The 21,920-nt window shown below is 36.2% G+C and overlaps 1 protein-coding gene across 5 annotated transcripts in view; it reads right to left on the bottom strand.

The window, feature by feature from the left end:
* Nucleotides 1–21,213, bottom strand: part of LOC133176652 (E3 ubiquitin-protein ligase HECTD1-like) — a 127,048-nt gene extending 105,835 nt beyond the window's left edge. For 2 of the 5 annotated variants that reach the window (XM_061311757.1, XM_061311752.1), the window contains exons 1-34: nt 20,940–21,212; nt 19,608–19,842; nt 18,718–18,945; nt 17,936–18,258; nt 16,786–16,997; nt 16,478–16,554; nt 16,240–16,338; nt 15,798–15,921; nt 15,264–15,453; nt 14,965–15,106; nt 14,611–14,775; nt 13,617–14,030; nt 13,231–13,398; nt 12,998–13,135; nt 12,463–12,609; nt 12,234–12,322; nt 6,805–6,913; nt 6,543–6,677; nt 6,177–6,319; nt 5,597–5,740; nt 5,378–5,458; nt 4,980–5,242; nt 4,604–4,780; nt 4,169–4,347; nt 3,941–4,069; nt 3,223–3,646; nt 2,697–3,007; nt 2,314–2,473; nt 1,883–1,971; nt 1,551–1,681; nt 960–1,017; nt 633–810; nt 373–455; nt 94–221 (exon numbers count right to left, since the gene is read on the bottom strand). In XM_061311757.1, coding sequence (XP_061167741.1) covers nt 94–221; nt 373–455; nt 633–810; nt 960–1,017; nt 1,551–1,681; nt 1,883–1,971; nt 2,314–2,473; nt 2,697–3,007; nt 3,223–3,646; nt 3,941–4,069; nt 4,169–4,347; nt 4,604–4,780; nt 4,980–5,242; nt 5,378–5,458; nt 5,597–5,740; nt 6,177–6,319; nt 6,543–6,677; nt 6,805–6,913; nt 12,234–12,322; nt 12,463–12,609; nt 12,998–13,135; nt 13,231–13,398; nt 13,617–14,030; nt 14,611–14,775; nt 14,965–15,106; nt 15,264–15,453; nt 15,798–15,921; nt 16,240–16,338; nt 16,478–16,554; nt 16,786–16,997; nt 17,936–18,258; nt 18,718–18,945; nt 19,608–19,842; nt 20,940–21,079 — 5,813 coding nt within the window. In that variant the 5' untranslated portion in view covers nt 21,080–21,212. Of the gene's footprint in view, nt 1–93; nt 222–372; nt 456–632; nt 811–959; nt 1,018–1,550; nt 1,682–1,882; nt 1,972–2,313; nt 2,474–2,696; nt 3,008–3,222; nt 3,647–3,940; nt 4,070–4,168; nt 4,348–4,603; nt 4,781–4,979; nt 5,243–5,377; nt 5,459–5,596; nt 5,741–6,176; nt 6,320–6,542; nt 6,678–6,804; nt 6,914–12,233; nt 12,323–12,462; nt 12,610–12,997; nt 13,136–13,230; nt 13,399–13,616; nt 14,031–14,610; nt 14,776–14,964; nt 15,107–15,263; nt 15,454–15,797; nt 15,922–16,239; nt 16,339–16,477; nt 16,588–16,785; nt 16,998–17,935; nt 18,259–18,717; nt 18,946–19,607; nt 19,843–20,939 lie in introns of those variants that run through there. The other 3 variants (XM_061311767.1, XM_061311762.1, XM_061311768.1) reach the window with 3 other exon arrangements.
* Between the last annotated feature and the right edge of the window lie 707 nt (nt 21,214–21,920).

The raw sequence follows: 21,920 nt of genomic DNA, 5'->3' as shown, positions 1-21,920 counted from the left end.
CATTCTCATTAAATATTTTAAATTCACTGCTTTAAAACTGAATGGATAAAGCAATGACTAAATAAACTACAGACTGGACATGAATATCAGTACCTAGAGGTTCCAAAAGCTGTACAGGTGAAGTACAGTTGTCTTGTATCAACAGAGAACAACATAGGACAGGACGTAGTCAGCTGTTCACACCAGTCAGGAAGAGCGTTACTGGCCAAAACCAAAGGATCCTGTGAAAGGACAAGTTAAAAAACATTTTTCTGATGCTTCAACCAGTATTTAGAGCCTAGTTTCTACACTTTGTTCGAAAGAATTGTTTTTGGACTATCTATATGTTTATATTATTCCAATAATTTAACAGTTATACGTATATTATTTTACCTGTGTCTGTTGATTAAGTTTGTTGGTCAACTTTTTGGAGACAAATTCCTCTGCAGGAACATTCAGTTGTACACCCTTCTTCTCTGTTAATTGAATTGTTGGATTAAAACTTCATAAAATTCATACTGTTTAGTACATGCATTTAACCCCCCATCCCCCCAAAAAAATCTTCGCTTAATCCTTTCCATACATGTATATGATACATGTATTTACAACAAAAAGACAAAATACTTCTGATGCAATGTTTCAGTGTTTATTACCATTCAGCTGCATATTCTGGCTGTGTTCCATAGAGATAGCGTAGAGTCTTTGTAGAAGCTGAAGGACGTGGTCAATTGTACAGGCTGCGGGGTCGTTACTACGAGGAACATCCCATTCACTCAGGATCTGGTATGTGTTGGCGTCAGACTGAGCTCCTGTCTGGGAGTGCATCGAGTCCTGTGTACAGTACAAATCGTGTTATAATAACATCAAACAGACAGCTGGAAGGTACTTATGTTAGAGTATAGATGTACAACAATGTTGAAGAAATGTTACAGAAGTATTGTAATATTTTAATTCACGCCAACACCAATTAAAGTTCTTACTGTGATTTTCTCCAGGTCTTGTCTCGTTTCTCCTTCTTTCAAAGTTCTGTATACAATTCTGCAATATATATGTAAATAGTTTTATAAAATTGTTCTGGTGTGTATTTTTTTGTTCTGGAAACATTCAGACTTGGTGTAAAATGTACAATAAACAGACTTACATGCAAGTCATCATTTAGACTTCAGTTGGTTCAGTAATGAGTCTGACTTGATTGCAAGTTGGCTCAGCAACAAGTCTGACTTAACAATTCTGACTTACACATAAGTTGGTTCAATGAGTCGACATGAGTGTTACATGTAATTGGTTAAGTAATTATTCTGACTTGCATGTAAGTTGGCTAAGTAATTATTCTGACTTACGTGTAAGTTGGTTAAGTAATTATTCTGACTTGCGTGTAAGTTGGCTAAGTAATTATTCTGACTTACATGTAAGTTGGCTAAGTAATTATTCTGACTTGTGTGTAAATTGGCTAAGTAATTATTCTGACTTATGTGTAAGTTGGCTAAGTAATTATTCTGACTTACGTGTAAGTTGGCTAAGTAATTATTCTGACTTGTGTGTAAGTTGGCTAAGTAATTATTCTGACTTACGTGTAAGTTGGTTCCCAAATTCTCCTTATTCTTTCATTCCTGTTCCCTGACATGCCGTGGACCAACAATTTCTGGATGTACTTAAAGATACAGCTGTTCTCTGACCCAAGGCAAACTTCAATGTTCTCCATCTATCAATAATTATCACATTTCATTAAAATTCACAAAAAGTATACTTAAACAATTACACTTCATATAGACCTCTTATAGCTATCTCTTTTCTAATTTTTTTTCAACCCGAGATAATTTTTCTAAAATTTTCTGTATAAATATAAAATTGCATTCTTAGAAAAACAGGATGGAAAATGAGACAGCTTAGGAGACAGGCTTACCCCTGGTAGACATGGAGCCTTAATATACAGGACGATCTTAGGCTGACTGTTCTGATCCATACTGTCACTAGATTGTACAGGCTCTGTACCTAAATAACACATTCAAATCTTAAAAATTATCAATTTATCAACTGTCGTGAGTTTCCAAGATACAATTACAATGTAAGAAATTTTTGCATATCACAATTTTGCAAAACACTTTTAATTTGAGTTGTTCAATATTATTTTACAATTTGTCTAGGTGTTCAATAAAGTTATCTATATTATCTAAACAATTCACAATCAGTGACAATTTATAGCAAATCTATTTTTTTTTGTCATCAAAAAATGCTTGCAAAAAAAAAGAACGAGAACTGGAATATTGCAAAAATATCCAGTGTTATTCTGTATTTTAAACAGATTTTCAAGTGATTTTCTCACGAGGTCCTTACCAGGAGCTGGAATTTCAAAGTCCTGGTACTGATTGACATTGGTTCGGCCTGGTCTGGGGTCAAAGGCCGGGATGAGGGCAGAGAACTGGCGCTTCAGGACGAACTCATCATCCCAGGTCTTCCTCCTCTCCCCGCGGACTTCTGCCAGGTCATCTTCCTCCTAAATATCACCAAACTTATCACTCACAGAAATCATAGGATACAACTCTCACATCACAGGAACCATAGGATATATCTCTCGATCACCAAATCCTCACACACAAACATCAGAGGATAAAACACTCATGAAAGTACATCTTGAACAATTTCATATTTCTATAAAAGATCTAACACAGCTGATAATTATCTGACCTCAGAAAAAGCAGTTAGCTTCATCTACTCACCAAAACATCATCATACACTTCATCATCTTCATTTTCATCTTCATTTTCATCATCATCATCATCTGGTCCTGGTAATTCTTCATCATCATCTAGTTCTCCTAGTAAAGTGGTGGCTCGACAGGTCTCGAGGAACTCATCACTCTCACTTGATGTGGAAGTGAGACTGCGAGTCAAGGCCTGACTCAGTGATGTCACATTAGCCATAGTTTGTGTGGTGGTGAGTGTGCTCGAGGTAGGAGCATTGGAGGTCGTCAGACTCGGGTAGCTTTGAGCGGTGCTCAGAAGGTTGTTACCTACAATAGAGAACAAGTCTGTGTCTTCTGTAAGTATCCATGAACTTTGTTTCATGTTCACACAATTTCTTACAGATAAAAAATCTTTTTGTAATCATACACAAATTTCTCGAAATAATCTTGTTGTTTTGAAGTAAATTGACCTTGTTTTCTCTTACTCTCTAGAAATCAATCTCAATATTTTGACAGATTTACCAAAAACATTTTATAAATAGCCATCACTTTCTTCTTACTTGGTGCATTCTGATTCCCAAGCCTTAGTGCATTACTCCTATTGTTCATGCCAACGGTTCCTAAGTTACGCCTAGCAACAGCTGCGAAGGTCTCCAGAAGACTGACCGTCTGCTCCATGCTGGTTGGCAGATTAGGGACACTGACACTCATGGGATTTGTGGGGGACCCTCTGGTCTGGCCGTCTGATTTCTTCACATCAGTCTTTGAGTTTAGATGTTCCAGTGTCATCCCTCCCTCGGCACCTGAGGCAGATTGTGCTGGTTCCTGGCCCTCCACACTACCAGTCCTGTTGTTGTTAAGGCTAGCTGATTCCTGGACAACCACTTGAGGTTCACTTGGGATGTTGTTACTATTTTTAGTTTCCTCCAGGGATTCCATAGTTGTGGCAAGATTCACAAGGTTGTCACTAAGATTCTGGGCCATCTGAAATAATTACCATAATTATCAAAATTCATCATTCCTAAAAATTTAGCAATTTGAAATCACCTTGTGCTGTAAGCCATCTTATAAGGAATTTCCAAATGTTAATGATAGATAAGTGTATTTTCCAGTGAAAAATCACAAAATTCTGCATCATAATTAAAACATAACATAACAAGGTAACAGCAGGATGCAAACCTGCATGTTAAAAAGGAAATTGTATCACATTTTAATCAAAAGAGTATCATACAGTACATATTCAATTAAACAATAATATACAAATCTTCAATGTCTTACAGATTTGACAGCTGACGTCAGACATTCTGCTGAGGCTGCCTGCTCTGTGCTGGCGACAGACGGTTTGTTTTCGTCCACCTCTGTCAGACTCGGGGTGGAGCTGCTCTTACGACTGGTCAACACACTCACCTGTACACATACAACAAACCGTACTTAATAAGTCTTAATAAATTACAAAACATTAAGTACAGTAAGAAAACAGTTTTATCCTTTCGAAGTCTAACTGACCTTCACCTTGTCAGCAGTGACTATCCCAGTTTTGGCCTTTGCCCCTTGGTCAGACTTGACTGGGATTGCTCTGTGTTTTTCTGGGTCATACCCTGGGGCGAGGGCCAGATCATATTTTCCCTCTGCCCCCATTCTGTAAGAATTGGATCCTCCTGAATCCCATGTCACATCAATCCAACCTGTCAATCAGAGAATTATCAAATATTACGGGATTTTAATAGGGAAGTAACTCACATCTTCTTTACATAGATCTCCCCTTATGGGAACTTCGTTAAGTTAACATTTAGTGCAATATGAATGAAACTTTGTCTCATGTCCTGAACAACATGTGCATTTGGTTTATTTTTACAGTGTATTTCAATACATCTTTTATGATCTATATTTTTCACATCAGAAATAACTATATGATAAGATATAAAACATCTCCTATTGTACCATTATGTAGTTCTCCTGTAACAGTTCCCTCCCCTGCCTTGGGTCCGTCCTGATCTCTCCATTTCCAGTCCATCCCTCGGACAACTCGAGCCCCGGGGACCATCTGTTTCAGGACCTGAGTTCTGATGATTCTTCGCTGTCTCCTCAGGCTGGCCTCAGCTTCTCTGGCTGCCTTACCTTGGGAAAGGTACAAAAAGTCAATTTTTCAATTCTTTGCCCTATAAATCCTAGATATTTCAAGTAAAAGAAACATTTCCAAATTCAAATGACTACATGTTCAATGCTTCATGATTTTAATTTAGATCCCCACCTAATAGAATTAATCTTATTTCTCTATCTATTGCTATAACTTTTAATTCAAACCAAAAACGATTACCTAGATCATCACAGACACCATTGACAGAACCATAGATCTCCAGTCCTGACACGGACAGATAGTGGGTCTGTCCGCTAGCATTACGACCTGTCTGTTGTATCTTGATGTGTCTCCACCCCTGCTTCTCATCCTCTGGTGGGGTCAAAGTCCATGTGGCAGTGGATCCTGGTTCATTCAGGCTGGTATCATCCTTGTGGCTCCTCAAGGTCACCCAAGTGGTGCCATCTTTAGAGACTTGGAACTGCCAATTCCTCAAAGCAGATCTGAATAACAAAACTTAACATGAAGATTTGCTAGTTTATACAGCATTATTATTGTAAATAATTTAACATTCACATAATTAATTTTGCAAATGTAATTGCTGAGTACAGAGATAATGTCAGTTATAATTTTCCTACCTTCCATATCCCCGTGCATGCCTCAGTGTGTAGTGAGTGGGCAGAATCCACACCCCTAGGTCAATAGCAAACCATGCCTTCCTAAATGTCACAAACAACAATTAGGTTATGTTTCTGGTATATACATGTAGAACAAATCTCATATTTCTATTTCATTATTTCATAGTATTTCAATTTAGAAATTAATTTTCTTTTTAAATGTATATATTTAATGCATACTTGTCGTCATTGGTATGACAATTCAGAGCCGCACTATCTCGACTGACGATATCCTCCAGCTTCCCGTACGGCAGATTACGACCTTCAGATGAGGTCACAACTATCAGTCCATACTGTGCTGGATTGACCCACTCAATGGCAGACCTATACATACAGAAATACAAAATTACACGGAGCTTTTGCTTGATATTTGAGATATTTTACTAATGTTAATGACAGATCTTTCCATAACGAGGATGTATGAGGAGGATGTAGGAGAAGGATGTATGATGATGTATGAGGAGGATGTATGATGAGGATGACCTACCTTTTATGATGAGGATGTATGAGGAGGATGTATGAGGAGGATGTATGAGGAGGATGTATGATGAGGATGACCTACCTTTTATGATGAGGATGTATGATGAGGATGTATGATGAGGATGTATGATGAGGATGTGTGAGGAGGAAGTATGAGGAGGAAGTATGAGGAGGAGGATGGTGAGGATGTAGGAGGAAGATGTAGGAGGATGTATGTTGAGGATATAGGAAGAGCATGTAGGAGGAGGATGTAGGAGGATGTAGGAGGAGGATGACCTACTTTGCATTTGATCCTATCCAGTAAATGAGACCGTTCTCGTCAAAGTCTGACTGGTAGTTCAAAGACAGGGCTTCTTTCTTCTCCTTCAGCATCTTAACAAACGTAAAAGTCTGTCTGTCAAAGTCATACCACTGCTTTGCAACCTGAAATACGAAGATTTTTTAGCACGTAATAAATCATACAAATACTCTTAAAATAACACCCATATATATTTCGAGAAGTAATGGTCTACATACTGAATTACAGTTACATAAGCCAATTTTTTTTAATAGAAGTATCTTCAAAGAATCTTAAATCAATATTAATGCGCTATTGAGATTTGGAAAATAATATAAGATTGTTAAAGATTAAACTGAGATGACAAACCATTTTGAGTAAGTATTTCTCCAGCACGCCTACAGTTGTCAGTGGCTCCATCTTCAGGTTACACCCACTCCTCTCTAGTAATCCAGACTCACCTGGTGCTCGCTCGAGTCGGAATCTCAAACGTCGAGTCAAAATCTACAATAATAGCATCATGATCACTTGGGTTATCCTTCATATTGCTCTTTTTCACTGATTTTGAGTAGAAGTATGGACCAATCTACCACGTATCAAATAAGTAGGAATACGAATAACATGTATTTACCTGTAATCCATAACCAGAGCCTGGTAAGTCATAATTATAGACTGGCAGTTTTTCTACAGATTCTAACACTGCTATCAGCTTCCGAACCAGAGCTATGGCTGGATTAAGGCTGAAACAAAGGGGGAAAAAGTTTTGAACAGCAAGTTTGTAAAATATTAATCTAAGCTATTGAGATTGTCAAAAATTCATTATTAAATCAGAATTTACAATTCTTTGATATATTTCTTTTCATGGTTTCACAGCCATATAAACCGGTGTAACAAATTATTTTAAAATGCATTTAGATCTGGTTTTATTTGATAACTAATAAAAAACAGAAAATTATCAGAAGAGGTCCATGAGCCTGAATCACCTTCATCCTTTAGTTCTTCAAAAGTTTATCAAAAGATTTTTCTTTTCTCATTGATCAAACTTGAATCCATACAACAAGGGAATTCTTCAATGTCAATGTTACTAACATGACCCTACTGTTCTGGAGAACAAGATTTTTAAAAGATATTTTTAAGATATTACTCTTTTATATTTAAATGTTCTCTGTTTTCTCCCTCTACGAATCTGCACTCATCAGCTGCATTCATATCACCATGAACACAACCTCTTTGGCTATGAATGCAGTTTGTTTCTCGAACTCGCACAGAAGAAATACACACCACACATTTAATACCCTAATCAGCATCATTAAATATGTCTGCAGAGCAAATATTGTTTATAACACCATGTTTACTGAATAACGTTCATTTCTTAAATATAAACAATGAAGTAATTACATGTTCTTTCCTTATACTTTAGATTATAAAGGAATTAAAATTAAATTCACATGCAATGATCTATAAAAAAAAAAAATCTTGCATAGCAAATCCCCTTCTATACCAGGAAGTATAAACACCTGACAGGTAGCTAACACAGGTATCAGGTGAGTGTATTGCATGAACAAAGTCAAAGAGATAGACTACACTTGGCTTAATAGGTGGGACGGCCACCAATACTGAAGACAGGTAATAAATATACAAGAAGTAACTTTAGCATTTCTGCAAATTTGAAAATGGTTAAGAATTTTTTTTTTTAAATCCAGTAAGCTTTAACCTATGGAAACAAAATTAATCCACTTTAAAAGTGGTTACTGTAAATTCCTTATTTTACGCGAGTACTTAATATTGCGAAATGGCACAAGGGCATCAAATCGCGAGAACAATAATTCACGAATCGGTGATTTATCTAGAGATTTTACGTACATAAAAGCACCATAAAAATAAAAGCGAGTAATTTTATTTCGCGATTGGTGCTTCTCGCATAATTACGCAATAATTTATTCCTCGCGTATATTTAGGAATCTACAGTATGTTAAAGGGTTGAAAGTTTGACGATTTCTTTATATTAGAGTTATGTTGAGTGACAACTTAGATGATCTACTAGTATATAAGAGTGTTCTTTAACAGGAATGTGGAAGTTGACAAGCGGAAACTTTGACAATTATTAGATATTTGTCGATTTCGTAAAAATTTGGTACAGATGCACTGTGATACATGCCTTGTCAATCTGTGTACAGCTTGCGTAGGAAAACATATGATATCTGATGAATCCAAAAAACACCAAATTGTTAGATTCACTCTTAAAAAATCCACATGCCTCTACTCTGAATGTACAACTCATGACAAAGAACGATGTACAATGTACTGTAATCAATGTGACATTCCTGTATGCATTAAGTGCATCAATGCATCAGATCAACATGTAGGTCATAAGTTAGTAGAAATCTGGAAAGCTGTGGAAGAGAAAAAGGACAAATTCATCAAAGAACAAAAAGAATTAAATGAGAAAATTTACCCAACCTACCAGGATATTGCCTCTGATGTACAAAACAGAATGAGTCAGTTAGAAAAGGAATATGGAGATCTCTCAACAGCCATAACAAAACATGGAGAGGACTGGCACAGAGATATTGACAAACTTGTCAAGAAACTTAAAGCTGAAGTTGATGAAATGAAAGACATACAGTTACAAACTCTACAGAAACATCTGGATGAAATAAACAGGAAAATGTCTGACATCAAGGAAGAATTCAATACAATGGAAATGGCTATAAACACTAACAACTTGTCAAAACTATTAAGAGTCACATCCTATGTACATATATACAGAAATCTTCCACAAAAACATGTACCTACATGTATTTCACCGAAATTCATTCCAAGAAAATCCAAGGAGTAAAACTTAATAAACTGTTTGGATTCACATCATCAAGTTATCTCATTTCATATGAACATGCCTACAGCATGAAGACAACACAGAAATCACCAGAAGCTGGATCCTCTCCTCCAGTCAAACAACTGCTTGATGAACCAGAGACTGTCACCACCATAGACACTGGATATGGATACCTTTACAATGTGGTCTGTCTGAGTGATGAAGAAATCTGGACAAGTGGAAATGGCAACACCATGAAACTCTTCAGCATCAGTCGTGGATCACAACTCAAGGCAATCAGAACCAAGTCAGGGAACCTACTAACTGACATAGCAGTAACACTAGAAATGTGTCCATAGGACATGAATGCCCCGCTGAGGGTATATTAGTAATGCAACATTTTAACACAAATTGAGAAAAGTGAGATCAAGGTCAAAGGAAAGGTCAAGGTGAAAAAAATATTGATGCAGTTGAATAGCTTACATCAATGTGTATTAGCATATGAAGTTTGAAACAAATTTAAGAAAAGTGAGGTCAAGGTCAAAGGAAAAGTCAAGGTCAAAAATTGTTTATGCAGTTGAAAAGGTTACATCAGTATGTATTAGCATATGAAGTTTGATAAATATATTATGAATGGTTTCTTTAAAACTGAGCTAAACACTAATTTAAGAAAAGTGAGGTCAAGGTCAAAGGAAAGGTCAAGGTCAAAAAATATTGATGCAGTTGAATAGCTCTCATCAGTATGTATCAGCATATGAAGTTTGACACTTATTTTAAGAAAAGTGAGGTCAAGGTCAAAAAATGTTGATGCAGTTGAATAGCTCTCATCAGTATATATCAGCATATGAAGTTTGATAACACTATCTTGAATGGTATCTTTATAACTGAGCTAAAAACTTATTTAAGAAATGTGAGGTCAAGGTGAAAGTAAAGGTCAAGGTAAAAAATATTGATACAGTTGAATAGCTCTCATCAGTATGTATCAGCATTTGAAGTTTGCTTACACTATCTTGAATGGTATCTTTATAACTGAGCTAAACACTAATTTAAGAAAAGTGAGGTCAAGGTCAAAAGAAAGGTCAAGGTCAAAAAACGTTGATGCAGTTGAATAGCTTACATCAGTATGTATCAACATATGAAGTTTGACCACACTATCTTGAATGGTATCTTTAAAACTGAGCTAAACACTAATTTAAGAAAAGTGAGGTCAAGGTCAATGGAAAGGTCAAGGTCAAAAAAATGTTGATGCAGTTGCATAGCTCTCATCAATATCTATCAGCATATGAAGTTTGATAAAAATATCTTGGATAGTTTCTTTGAAACTGAGCTTTGAACAGAGCTAAACGCAAAGTGTGACAGAAGGACAGACGGAAGGACGGAAGGATGGAAGACAGACATGACAAACACTATATGCCCCGGCTATATTCATGGCGGGGCATAAAAATGTGGAGAACTAGTTTATACTGAGTACAATGATGGAACTGTGAACATTGTAAAGAATAAGAAGATAGAGGTGATCAGACTACAGAACTGGAAACCTATAGGTGTCTGTAGTACCTCCTCTGGTGACCTGGTTATCATGTACAGTGATGATAACAAACAAACAAAAGTTGTCCGTTACTCTGGCTCCACAGAGAAACAAACCATTCAGTTTGATGATAAAGGTAAACCTCTCTATTTGCCTGATCTTTGTTACATTACTGAGAACAGGAACCTGGATATCTGTGCATCTGACAACAGAGCTGAAGCAGTAGTGGTGGTCAATCAGGCCGGGAAAATGCGATTCAGGTACACCAGACATACTTCTGCTCCAAAGAACAAACCATTCAATCCACGAGGAATCACCACAGACAGTCAGAATCACATCCTTACAGCTGATTATAACAATGAGTGTGTCCACATCATAGACCAGGATGGACAGTTCCTCCATTACATAGACTGTGGACTGAGTGGACCCTGGGGACTGTGTACAGATACAAATGACAATCTGTTTGTTGCTCAGTATGGAAACAGACAAGTGAAGAAAATCACATATTTGAAGTGAAATACATCACTGTGTTTTATTATATAGCTAAACAAACCAAAAGAATGAAATTTTACTGATATATCAACATGCTGTTGTATGAAACTTGCAATAATCTTATTTTGATTTTTTATAGTTCAATATCAATGTTTTTCTGAAGAGAATTCAAACACCATACACACAATTTATTTTCTTCTTCTATAGACCAAAATGCTGTGGCAAGAGTGTTTACCAAAGTTAACTACTTGTCAAAATAACCAATGTGCACCCTAATTATAGAACGTCCTTCCAAAATGTCCAAAGTACTAATCCAAATCCATTTATTTTCTTCAGAAAAATAGGTGAGTTAAATATTTGGGAAAGAACCCTTTAGAGAAGAACTCAATTAAATTTTTCTTTTCTGGCAACACATGGTCATTCAAAGCCCATGTTGCTTCCTATAGTATAATCATAAGTGAGATATTTAGTTGTGAATTAACCAGGGGGAGGTAACATAAGAAAATTTACATGAAAGCTAGAAAAGCTACACTGATACTAAAGTACAAGGTCATATAGGCACACTGTTGCTAGGGAAAGCCTAAAAATGCATTTTTCAAAATATTTTAGTTACTGCTCTCTATCTCTTGTTAAAAATTATGCTTATATCAAAATTATTATCTTTTAAAGGTTCCTTCGTTTATTTAAAGTTAAAGAGCAAAACAAATTTTGGGGATTGCAATTAAAATAGGACACTTATCAAGCTTATGTTTACAGGAAGTAAACTGGCTGACCACATTGTTTACTGCATACTTACAAACAATCTTCAATGTGATTGGTCAGTGCTGTCAGTAGTATTTTTTGATTCCCAGTTTCATTTGAAAAGAAGTATTCATTTCATTGACACCAAAAATCTAATCCATGTGTAATATGGTAAAAATTAATATATGAAACTTTAGCAAGCTCAATCAAGAAACTTATTCTAGGTAACTCATTTGTCTATTATTCTGTATTGTTCACAAACCCGAAAGACTTGAGTAGTAATTCACCAATACCTTGAAAATATGGATGAACAGACAGACAAATGGATGGCAAACAATGGGTGATCCGAAAAGCTCACTTAAATTGACAGCTCAAGTGAGCTAATAATGACATGCTGCTTAAGATTTTTCTTTTGCATTTTTTCATTTTATTTTATCATAATTTTCTTTATTTACTGTAAATCATATTTAACCCTTGCATGTACCTATCGTTTTCCTGGAAGACTGATCGGAAAATCCCAATCCTCTCCTTAGTTCTCCTCTTGCTGTCCTTGCTGGTGGAATCCTCAATGTTCTAAAAATAGAAATGGTCAGTGAGTACAAGGTCAACAAAATCAGTTGTTTCCTAAATGTGCAATTCAATTCTTTTTAACTTCAGACAATATCTTAAAACACTTTTTAACAGGCTTGGTTGGTATTTATTACATTCCTTACATTGTTGAGGATGTTGAGAAGAGTCTGCACTAGACCGCTGGACTGAAGTTCATATGAGGACACAGTGTGTTCATCTCTTAGTAAGGACACCAGTTCATCCAAGCTTGCCCTCATGTCCTCAATCCAGGTCACCTCACCATCAGCATTCTGAAACACATATATGTTTAAGGAAATATTTGGAAAATAACATTTATGACTGTAAACTTGACTTTATATACATTACCCTAATACTAAATGGGGGGAAGGGGACTTTCCTGTAAATCTGACTATTTTCTACCAGAACATGCAGAGAAAAATGAAATTCAAGCAAATTTAGTATCCCACATGGAGTAAAGTTGAAACAAATTGTGCTTAAGATGCAGTTTTTACATTATCTTAGACTTATTTCTTATATCTGTGGGTACTTGAGAATTGTGAGATGTTGTAAGTATTGTGAGATGTTGTAAGAATTGTGAGATGTTGTGAAATGCTGTAAAAATTTTCAGAGGTTGCCAGATTTGAGATATTGTGAGATGTTATGAGATACTGAACCTACCCTGACTTGACTGATCTGCATGGCACAAGCTGCTTCTAACTGCTGAACAATATTGCGTATTTTAGCCACCACACCACGGGGCATGGCTTCTGCAGACCTGAAGTACTGCTCATAAATTTCTCTGGCCATTGTTTTCACCTGCAAAAATAAAATAAACATTTTACTCACTACTGAGTCTGTTTATCTTTTAATGCTTATTCAATGATCAAAATGATAATTCTTCTGCTCCCTACCTTTGATCTGATTTCCTCCGTCTTTGAACGCATTTTCCTGTTTTTCTTGCCGCCCCAGCCGGTGGCAAATTCTGGGCCAAGTGAGGTCTCTGCTGTGAAGGAGTGCTTTGTGCCTCTGTTAGATTCAAATATAAACCCTGCCAGGTCCTCCTTCAGGATTGTCGATTGCTTTAACATAATATAAACATTGATGAATTCAAACCATTGGAATAACAAATCATAACATGAAATAAGCTAACAAACTAATTCAAATATTCAAATAAACGACATTAGGAACTTTTTTATAATGACATGAATTTAACTGATTGAGTTCGTGAACGCTCAGTTACATACATTTCATGTTGAAGTGAAAAAAAATCAAACAATAAACCTCAGTTATGACTTACATCACAGACTTGCTGTCCATCAGAATTGTGGATGTGCAGCTCTCCTTCCTTTTTACATGTCAGCGTCCAGTTCCCTACCACTAATCTCTGTGACCCTACATGGGACAAAATGGGATGACTGACAGCACCCTGCTTAATTTGTCCTCGAGCTCGCTGTAACTTCTCCAGGAACTCCCCACGGTTCTCGGAACTGTCCGAGCTTCCCTCGGGACTACCACTAGAGTACATGGTTGCCAGCTTGCTGTCCAGGATGAAGCGGAACCAGCCATTACTTCCATTAGAGAGCTCCAATGCCGCAGCATCTGACCAGAGATACAGACAGTCTCGGCCACGGACAATACACCAGTCCTTCCAATGATATGGCCGACCCTGCTGAATTTCTGTAGCATCCTCAATAACACTCTCTTCATCCTCCTACCAAACAAAACAAAATTGAGGATACTGCATATCAAAAGTCAACTGAAATTCAATGATGAATTTTGCATTTTTTCCTTCCTAGATGTTAGCTAAGCTTCTAGATCTGTACAATATACAGTGTTCCTGAATTGCAAGTATAACATGTAATGTTTCTGAGTTCCAGACTTACAAGTACAGTCAAACTTCATTATCTCGAACTCCATGGGACTGAAAAAAAACTTTGAGATATCTGAAGGTTTGAGATATCGAAGGTAAAATACTTCAGAAATATGTGGATAGGACTTTTCAATCACTTCATCATATCCATGGTATTCGAGATATCCGTGTTCGAGATAAAGAAGTTCAACTGTAGTTACCTTTAATATTTCTGACTTATAAGTGTTTACCTTTAATATTTCTGACTTACAAGTAGTTATCTTTAATATTTCTGACTTACAAGTAGTTACCTTTAACATTTCTGACTTACAAGTTGTTACCTTTAATATTTCTGACTTACAAGTTGTTACCTTTAATATTTCTGACTTACAAGTAGTTACCTTTAATATTTCTGACTTACAAGTGTTTACCAGTTCCTTACCTTTTCCTCCTTGATGGCTGTGGCCTCACTCTCCTGAGGTCCCGCCATTTCCTGGACTCGACCAAACATCCCAAGTCGTGCAAAGTGCTCCAGAAATATATCCTGAGCTTTCTTCATCAGATCCTGAATAATGAATAGCACCACCTGGTGGCCTTCGTCATCTTCCTACATACAAAGGGGAGTAACTTCAAAAATTATGCATGACATAAATCAATTTTTATTATATGATTGTACAGAGTGAACCTATATTGTATAAGTTACCTCTTATATGAAAGAGATAAATATTTTAATAGATATAGATACATGTATATATATATCCAATCTCAAATAAACAGTGATTCAAGGAAACCATACCTCATGATCCAGGACATTTGTGAGAACTTCAGTAAGGGAACCAGCAAAGTTGACAGGTCCCAGCTCTGGGCTACACATCTCACATAAGAGAGGGGCACTAGTATAGTGAATCATCTTCTTTAATAGAGAGAGACTAGATTTCCTGACAACAACAAAAAATTAAACAATTCATGTCAGAGACTCATATCGGCTTACACAATAACTGCTGCTTTTTTATGGACAAAAGATAGATACTTTATTAACATCAAGGATTTGATCCTTATTTGTCATTTTCTGGCCAGTATTTTGAGGATGCTGACCTGACAGAGGGCAGCATGGTACTTGTGAACACGTGTGTGAAGACAGGAAGTAACTGTTTGACGTAGATGGGGGCAATCTCGGGGTCACCCTTGGGTTCGCTTGAATCCTCCTCCACCATCTCCACTTCTTCCTTCTTCTCCTGACTTGCTGGCTGAGTCTGGTCTCGATTGACCTGCACCATCCACTCACCTTTACACACAAATTCATGATTTAAATTAGCTAATGTTTTCAAAACATTTGAGACAAAAATTAACATACCTTTCACTTATATTTTCACACAAGTTAGAAAGGAATTATGGTGGGCAAAGAAAATATCAACTAACATAAACCATTCATTCTGACCATCTCTAATTGACTAAGCTACATTTTCAATTGAAAACTAGCATAGAGAAAGAAAGTAAACTTGTCCACCCAGACCATACATCCATTATTCATTATAAATTCACCTAGGTTAAAGATTCTACCGCAGTTTCATTTCATTTTCAATAACTAATGATGTTGAATGACAGAGTATTTAAGACACAGTCCATTACCTGGAGATTGTAGGATGGAGATGACCTCTCGATGACCTTCATCCCCTCGCTCCCGGGCTTTGTCCAGTGGTGTTTTTCCATCTTCATCTCGGAGATCAGGATTAGCACCATATCTTAATAGAGTCTACGAAAAGCAAAGAACAGTTCAACCAGTATCCCCAGTTTTGCATCAAAAGTAAAACAGGTAAAAAATCACTTACATGTATTTTCATGGGGTCAAACTTTTGTGGTTTGAGTTCATGAGGATTTGATTTTGTGGTTGAAGAGACATGATACTGTAGTATGAAATTTTAAAATTCTGTGGGGGACATGAATTCATAGGTCTCTTCATCCCCAAAAACAATGAAAATTAAACCCCTTAGAAAATCAGTGGTTTTACTGTAATTTATTTCCAGCATGAAAAGTTTTTAGATTATGTATAATACTGTATTGGTTAACAAACCTTAACAATTTGTGGTCTACCAAAGCAGGCCGCATAGTGTAGAGAGGAGGATCTCAATCCGCGATTGACATCAGCGCCTCGCTCACACAGAAATTCTACCTGTTTTCCAAAAGAAAAAAAAAAAGACTGTCTTCATCAAGCATTCAAAGTCATTCCCATCTATTATTAGTAGTCAGTTTCCCATACACAAGCTTCTGAAAACATGAAATGTTTGAAGAAAATGTTATAAACCACATACCATTTCCTGTGTTCCAAAAGCCGAGGCCCAGTTTAAAAGGGTCTGCCCCACATCGTCCATAAAGTTAACCTCAAATCCTGTCACCCCAACAAAAGTAAAGCAAACAGCAAGCTCACACATCAGTTGACAAAGATAGGACATAATCTATCATTTACTTACAAAAAAAGATGCAATATTGAGTTTTTTAATCCTTTTTATCTGATTTTATACACTTTAAAAGTGTTGCCTCAAATTTCATGAAAAAGTATTTCACAAATCTACATGTATGTCCTATGTATATGACGTATTATGATAGGTAACTTGTTTACCATTATCTATTGCATCTATGAGTGCATCGGTGTCCTTGCTACGGATACAGTCGATCAGCTGACGATGAGATCTGTCTCCAGCGGAATCGCTGCGACGTAGGCCGGATAGTCGACTACTGATGCTGGAGATTCCAGCCTTAGGCAGAGCTTTACGTCCCTCAAACAGCAGAACCAATAACAGGTCTACCAGTCTCATTGTGTCTAGAGAGCACCTGCAATTTTTCACAAGATAAAATTTGGCTTATATATAAGTCATTAAAGGAATTAATTTACTTTTAAATCTACAGTCAGGGGTGAGACTGAAATCCGTCATTTCTGAAAAATGATGGATAATCGTCATATTTACTAACTACGTATTTTCGTCATTTTTGTCAATATGACTTACTATCGTCATATTTTCTTTTTCAACTTAATTCTTCTATCCTGGTTACATAAAAGCGAAATTTGAATTCACCGCTGAAAGAAGAGTGTTTACGCAAGTTTCATTTCATCCGGGTCACTAATTACTGCCGACCACGTGCGTTAGAACATCAACATGGAAGGTGAAAGTTATTATTTAGCGGTAAAATGTCGAATTTTGGTAGAACTAATTCGCCATTTTTACATGGCTTTTAAACCTATAAAAACATATAGTACACCGTCTGGAAGAATACGTACTTGTAGAGAAAAGTCTTGACAAAAAGTTAAAGCCATAAAAAAGTAGTGCGCCCCGTAAAACAAGCGAGATATTTCAGTGCGCCCAGACCCTCCATTTTGAAAAAAGACGGCATATCTTCATTTTCGTCTTCTTTCCTATTTAATGCAAATAAATTGACAAATAACTCTTCCACTCTTATTCTTGCTTGGGAAATTTGTACTGTCGACATAACCAGTATTGCAGTCAACTGTATTAGAGAAATGAAGTTTGTTTACGATGTTTTTTGTCCTTTTTTCGGTTGGTGGATCTAACATTTTTCAAAGAGAGGTAACTCGGTATTCTAGAAACACTCTAAATTTTTATGACTGTTTTTCGTCATTTTCTTAAAAATGACGAGTTTAAGTCATAATAAAAATTTTATTTTATGACTAAAAATCGTCATTTTAAAAATGACGGATTTCAGTATCACCCCTGACTGATCTACTGGCTTATTTAGAGAGCCAAAAATTTTACCTTTCATCTCCTCTGAGTCCACTTTCGATGGCATCTGGAAGATCTGATCTGAGTAGATCGTGAGTAATGGTCGGTGAACCGCGACAGAGTGTAGACAGAAGGCTGATCACCGTGGAGATACTAGGACTAGATTTAGCTTCCTGTAGACTAACATTCCCTGGAGTACTGGCCGTAGACTGATTGGGTCCGGTCTCTCCAGCCTGTTGTAACCGCTGGAGTAACTCGTCTATTAGTCCATGCTGAGCCAGAGGAGCTGGATCTACCCCTCTACGAGTGAAGCGATCAGCGAGGGAGGCAAAACATCTCAGGGCCCCATCGGCCACCTGTTACAGGGAAAATTTAATAATCTTTATAAAATATTTCCAGCAACCATGAACTATAAAGATCTTCATGCAAGAGGCTTTAATAATCTTCGTCTTGGTGGACAATTACCATTGAAATATATATGAAATCCAGGAGGTGGATCAAACTTTTTCTTTTTTACATGAGTGAGGAGATTATGCTAAGAACTTAATGGAGCAAAGTTTTTTTTGTGACATCTTTTTTTTCCAAGTACTCTTCATGTGCATTTTGTAAATATATGAAATAAACTGCAGCATATGAAAGCTATCTTTTTCTTTGTATTCTACTATACTAATCTTTTTGCTCAGCTAGTGCAATGATCATCAAGATCTAAATGCAATTACTTATTAACTCACCTTCAACTCATTACTTATAATACCAATGCACTGACTCTTGACTTTTACTTATATTCTTATGTACCATACTTGAATTTTACTTACATACTGATCCTCGTGTTCAAGCAGTGTAGACAGGGACTCCACACAAGTTTCTAGGGATGCGTCCTGTGGCTCCATCTTTCCACAGAGTCGAGACACCACTGCCATAGCGGAGTGTAGTGTGTCCTTGTGAACCTGGGATCCATATTCCGTTATAAACGTCAGGACACAGTTTAGTCCTCCAGCATCAAAAACGGCACTGGACTCGCGGGTACAAATCCTCTCCAACACCTTAAATGGAAAATAAAATATCTCGTCTTTCTAACTGTAAATGTCATGATGGAATCAAATTAAAACAATTTTTTCAAATTCTATCTGAGACAAATCGGAAAAGAATAAATCTTCTTAGAATTTCTTTTCTTTACATTTCTTTTTCTCTATTTATTATTTGTCAAATATATTGGTTTTCCCCTAACTTTTTTTTCATATTGTTTTCCACAAATTCAATATCATGATAAGTTATTATTTTTCATGTATCAAAATATATATCAATAGATTATAAATTACAACAAAGTGTATTTTTAAATGGAAAATTAAAAGTAAAATGATATTTTTGGATGAGCCTAGTTTTCCCAGATAATCATCTGGGGCCCGTTTTACAAAAGAACTTACGACTAAGACCAAAATTTTATTCTGCTGATAACTTTCTAATTTACAAGAAATTTAAAACGGTTTTAATCTTTTTAAAGGGAATGTTGAAAGATAATTTTACGCTAGCAAATTTGAACAGAATCATTAATTTTGCAAAATTTTACAATGAACTAAAGTTTTTGGTCTTAGTCGTAAGTTCTTTTGTAAAACGGGATCCTGTTGCTACCTTTCTTAACTTCCTAATGTTTACATTGTTTGGCTCACTTACAGTACTGCACCCACATATATCATAGTAAACAAACCTTAATGCACTGCTCTGCAAGATCTCGGCTATTTTTAGAAGCCATATCTACTACAACCAGCCTGTTGCACAGAGATTTGATGGCGCCCTCTACACAAACAATGCGGCGTGTGCATTCTGCCGAGACATCCAGATAATAAGTGATGGCCCTAGCTGTGACTTCCAGGACATTGTCTGGGGCACATTCGTCCAGAAAAATTCGACAGAGGGCAGGCAGAAATGTTCTTGGAGGACAGCTGGAAATTTCATGAAATGTTATTTGTCATAATATATGTAATTACCAAATGAAAAGTAAAGTTGGCCAACATCTTGGATTCTCATTTTCTTGCAAAAGTTGTGTGTAACTGAATGTTTAAAAAGATCAATCAATTAAGCAGTGAAAAGAATTCCTTCTATATTAAACTAATTATTTCTAAAAATAGAAAAAAAAAATATTTAAATAGAAAAGTGTTGTTCTAGGAAATAATCTTCAACAGAGAAGTAATTACTATCATTCTTCCTGTTGTGAAGGCAACAAAAAAATATTCTACAGTAGTAAGTATGAATGACATTTTTACACTTCCTTAAACATCTATCAAAGAATGTAATTCACCCTTCATGGTCAGACATACAAATACACAAAAAACATTTCTGACATTTGATTTATCAGCGAAAGGAACCTCAAACAGAAAATAAACAGTGAGACTTTGAAATACAATGATCTGAATTCAACAGTGTTGAAATGTTTGTATGGTAACTAAAATAGGTCATCGTGAATTCGACAGCATTCAGTTATATATATGGATATTTGTAAGTCATGAGGAATACCGTTATGTTTTATATCTATGACAAGAGAATACTTAGTATTGCGATTACCTCATGGTTATTTAACTTACTGCTGCACTTTTGCCATAAAGTAAAGCAAGCTTTAAATATCACGTCACATTCAGGACAGGGCATATAATAAATTGTTTACGCTAGTGACAATCGAATGATTTGAACAATGAGTATGCTGAAAATACACTGTATTGCCAATGGTTGCACTTCAGAAAGTAAGCCTTAGTCATCTTATTCGGAATGTTTAGACTTCCAAAAGTAACGTTTATCAGAAAGAAATGGTTGAATTTATTATTAGTAGTCAGTTTAGCAGAAAATATCTACAAAAATCTAATTCAAGAAAACTAGTCATGCTAGTATAGCTTAAGTTTTATCACTCAATGTTCAGGAAAATATTTCACCAGGACTTCTTTCTTACATGGGCCATATCAAAATCTACAGTGATTGATCTCGTAATGTATTCAACAGCACATTGCACCCCCCCCCCCCCTCACAATATCAAGTCTTAAATAGTTACCTTTCAAAGACTCTGTCCACATTGTCGGACATCAGGAGAAGCATACACAGCTGTTCCAAGGCTATCAGCTGCATGTCTCTCTCCTCTCCCTGCCCCATCTGGAGCCATTCCAGCAGGGTCTCTGGGTCCACGTCCGCCATGGTTAAAGAAAACCACTACGCACTAGACCACTGCAACTGATGCAGTTGCTGGGTCTAAAAATAACTTTCAAATATTTCCACAATATATCCTGGAAATAACCAAGCCCAAAACGAAAGTTAAAACCAACAGATAGTCTGTTTAGTGGGTATAGAATGAAACTCCTAAACACCCTCCTTATTTATACATCAATAGATAAAAACATCATCTGATTATTTGCGAAATTCTGTTAATACTCTCCTCAGTGATCACGCAGTCACAAAGACTTGTTAATTAGATTCGGAACCCTTTCATTTTTAACAAGACCAGACCATCAGAAGTATATCATATAATGTTTTTCCAACAAAGAATGAAACATTAGCGGTCATTCACATACATTGTGCTGATCCTTTCTCTGAACATTTATCTGAAAATAGATTACTATTATTTCTCACTAGACTTGACCTCGATTTGACTTCCGAGCCGGAAGATGTTCCGAAAGTACATCAAATGGCTGAACTAATATCAGAAAACTAACTCTGTCAAATTATTATTTGTTTTAAAATGTTTCTCAATCAGAAAAAAGACTAGGCTTGTTCTTTGCATATTAAAAGTAAATGAATTGTCGTCAGAAAAGTTTTTTGTTGATTGTTCATTTTTTTTTCAGTTTCAAAGTTTCCATTCGAATCAATGAAGTAACATACAGAATAAGGAAAAACATCGTAAAATTTGCTTCAGATCAAATATTTCATTTTGAAAAATCCCACATTATCGATGATAACATTCAAACAAAATTATGTAGCGCTTTACATGCCTTTTACTGTTTTTATACTAACCGGAAACTTTTAAGGTTACGTAAAGTCA

Source organism: Saccostrea echinata, unplaced genomic scaffold (assembly GCF_033153115.1).
Source record: "Saccostrea echinata isolate AGI-Se365-2 ecotype Australia unplaced genomic scaffold, CSIRO_AGI_Sech_v1 ptg000002l, whole genome shotgun sequence".
Lineage (NCBI taxonomy): Eukaryota > Metazoa > Mollusca > Bivalvia > Ostreida > Ostreidae > Saccostrea > Saccostrea echinata.
This window is presented reverse-complemented; position numbering and strand designations above follow the sequence as displayed.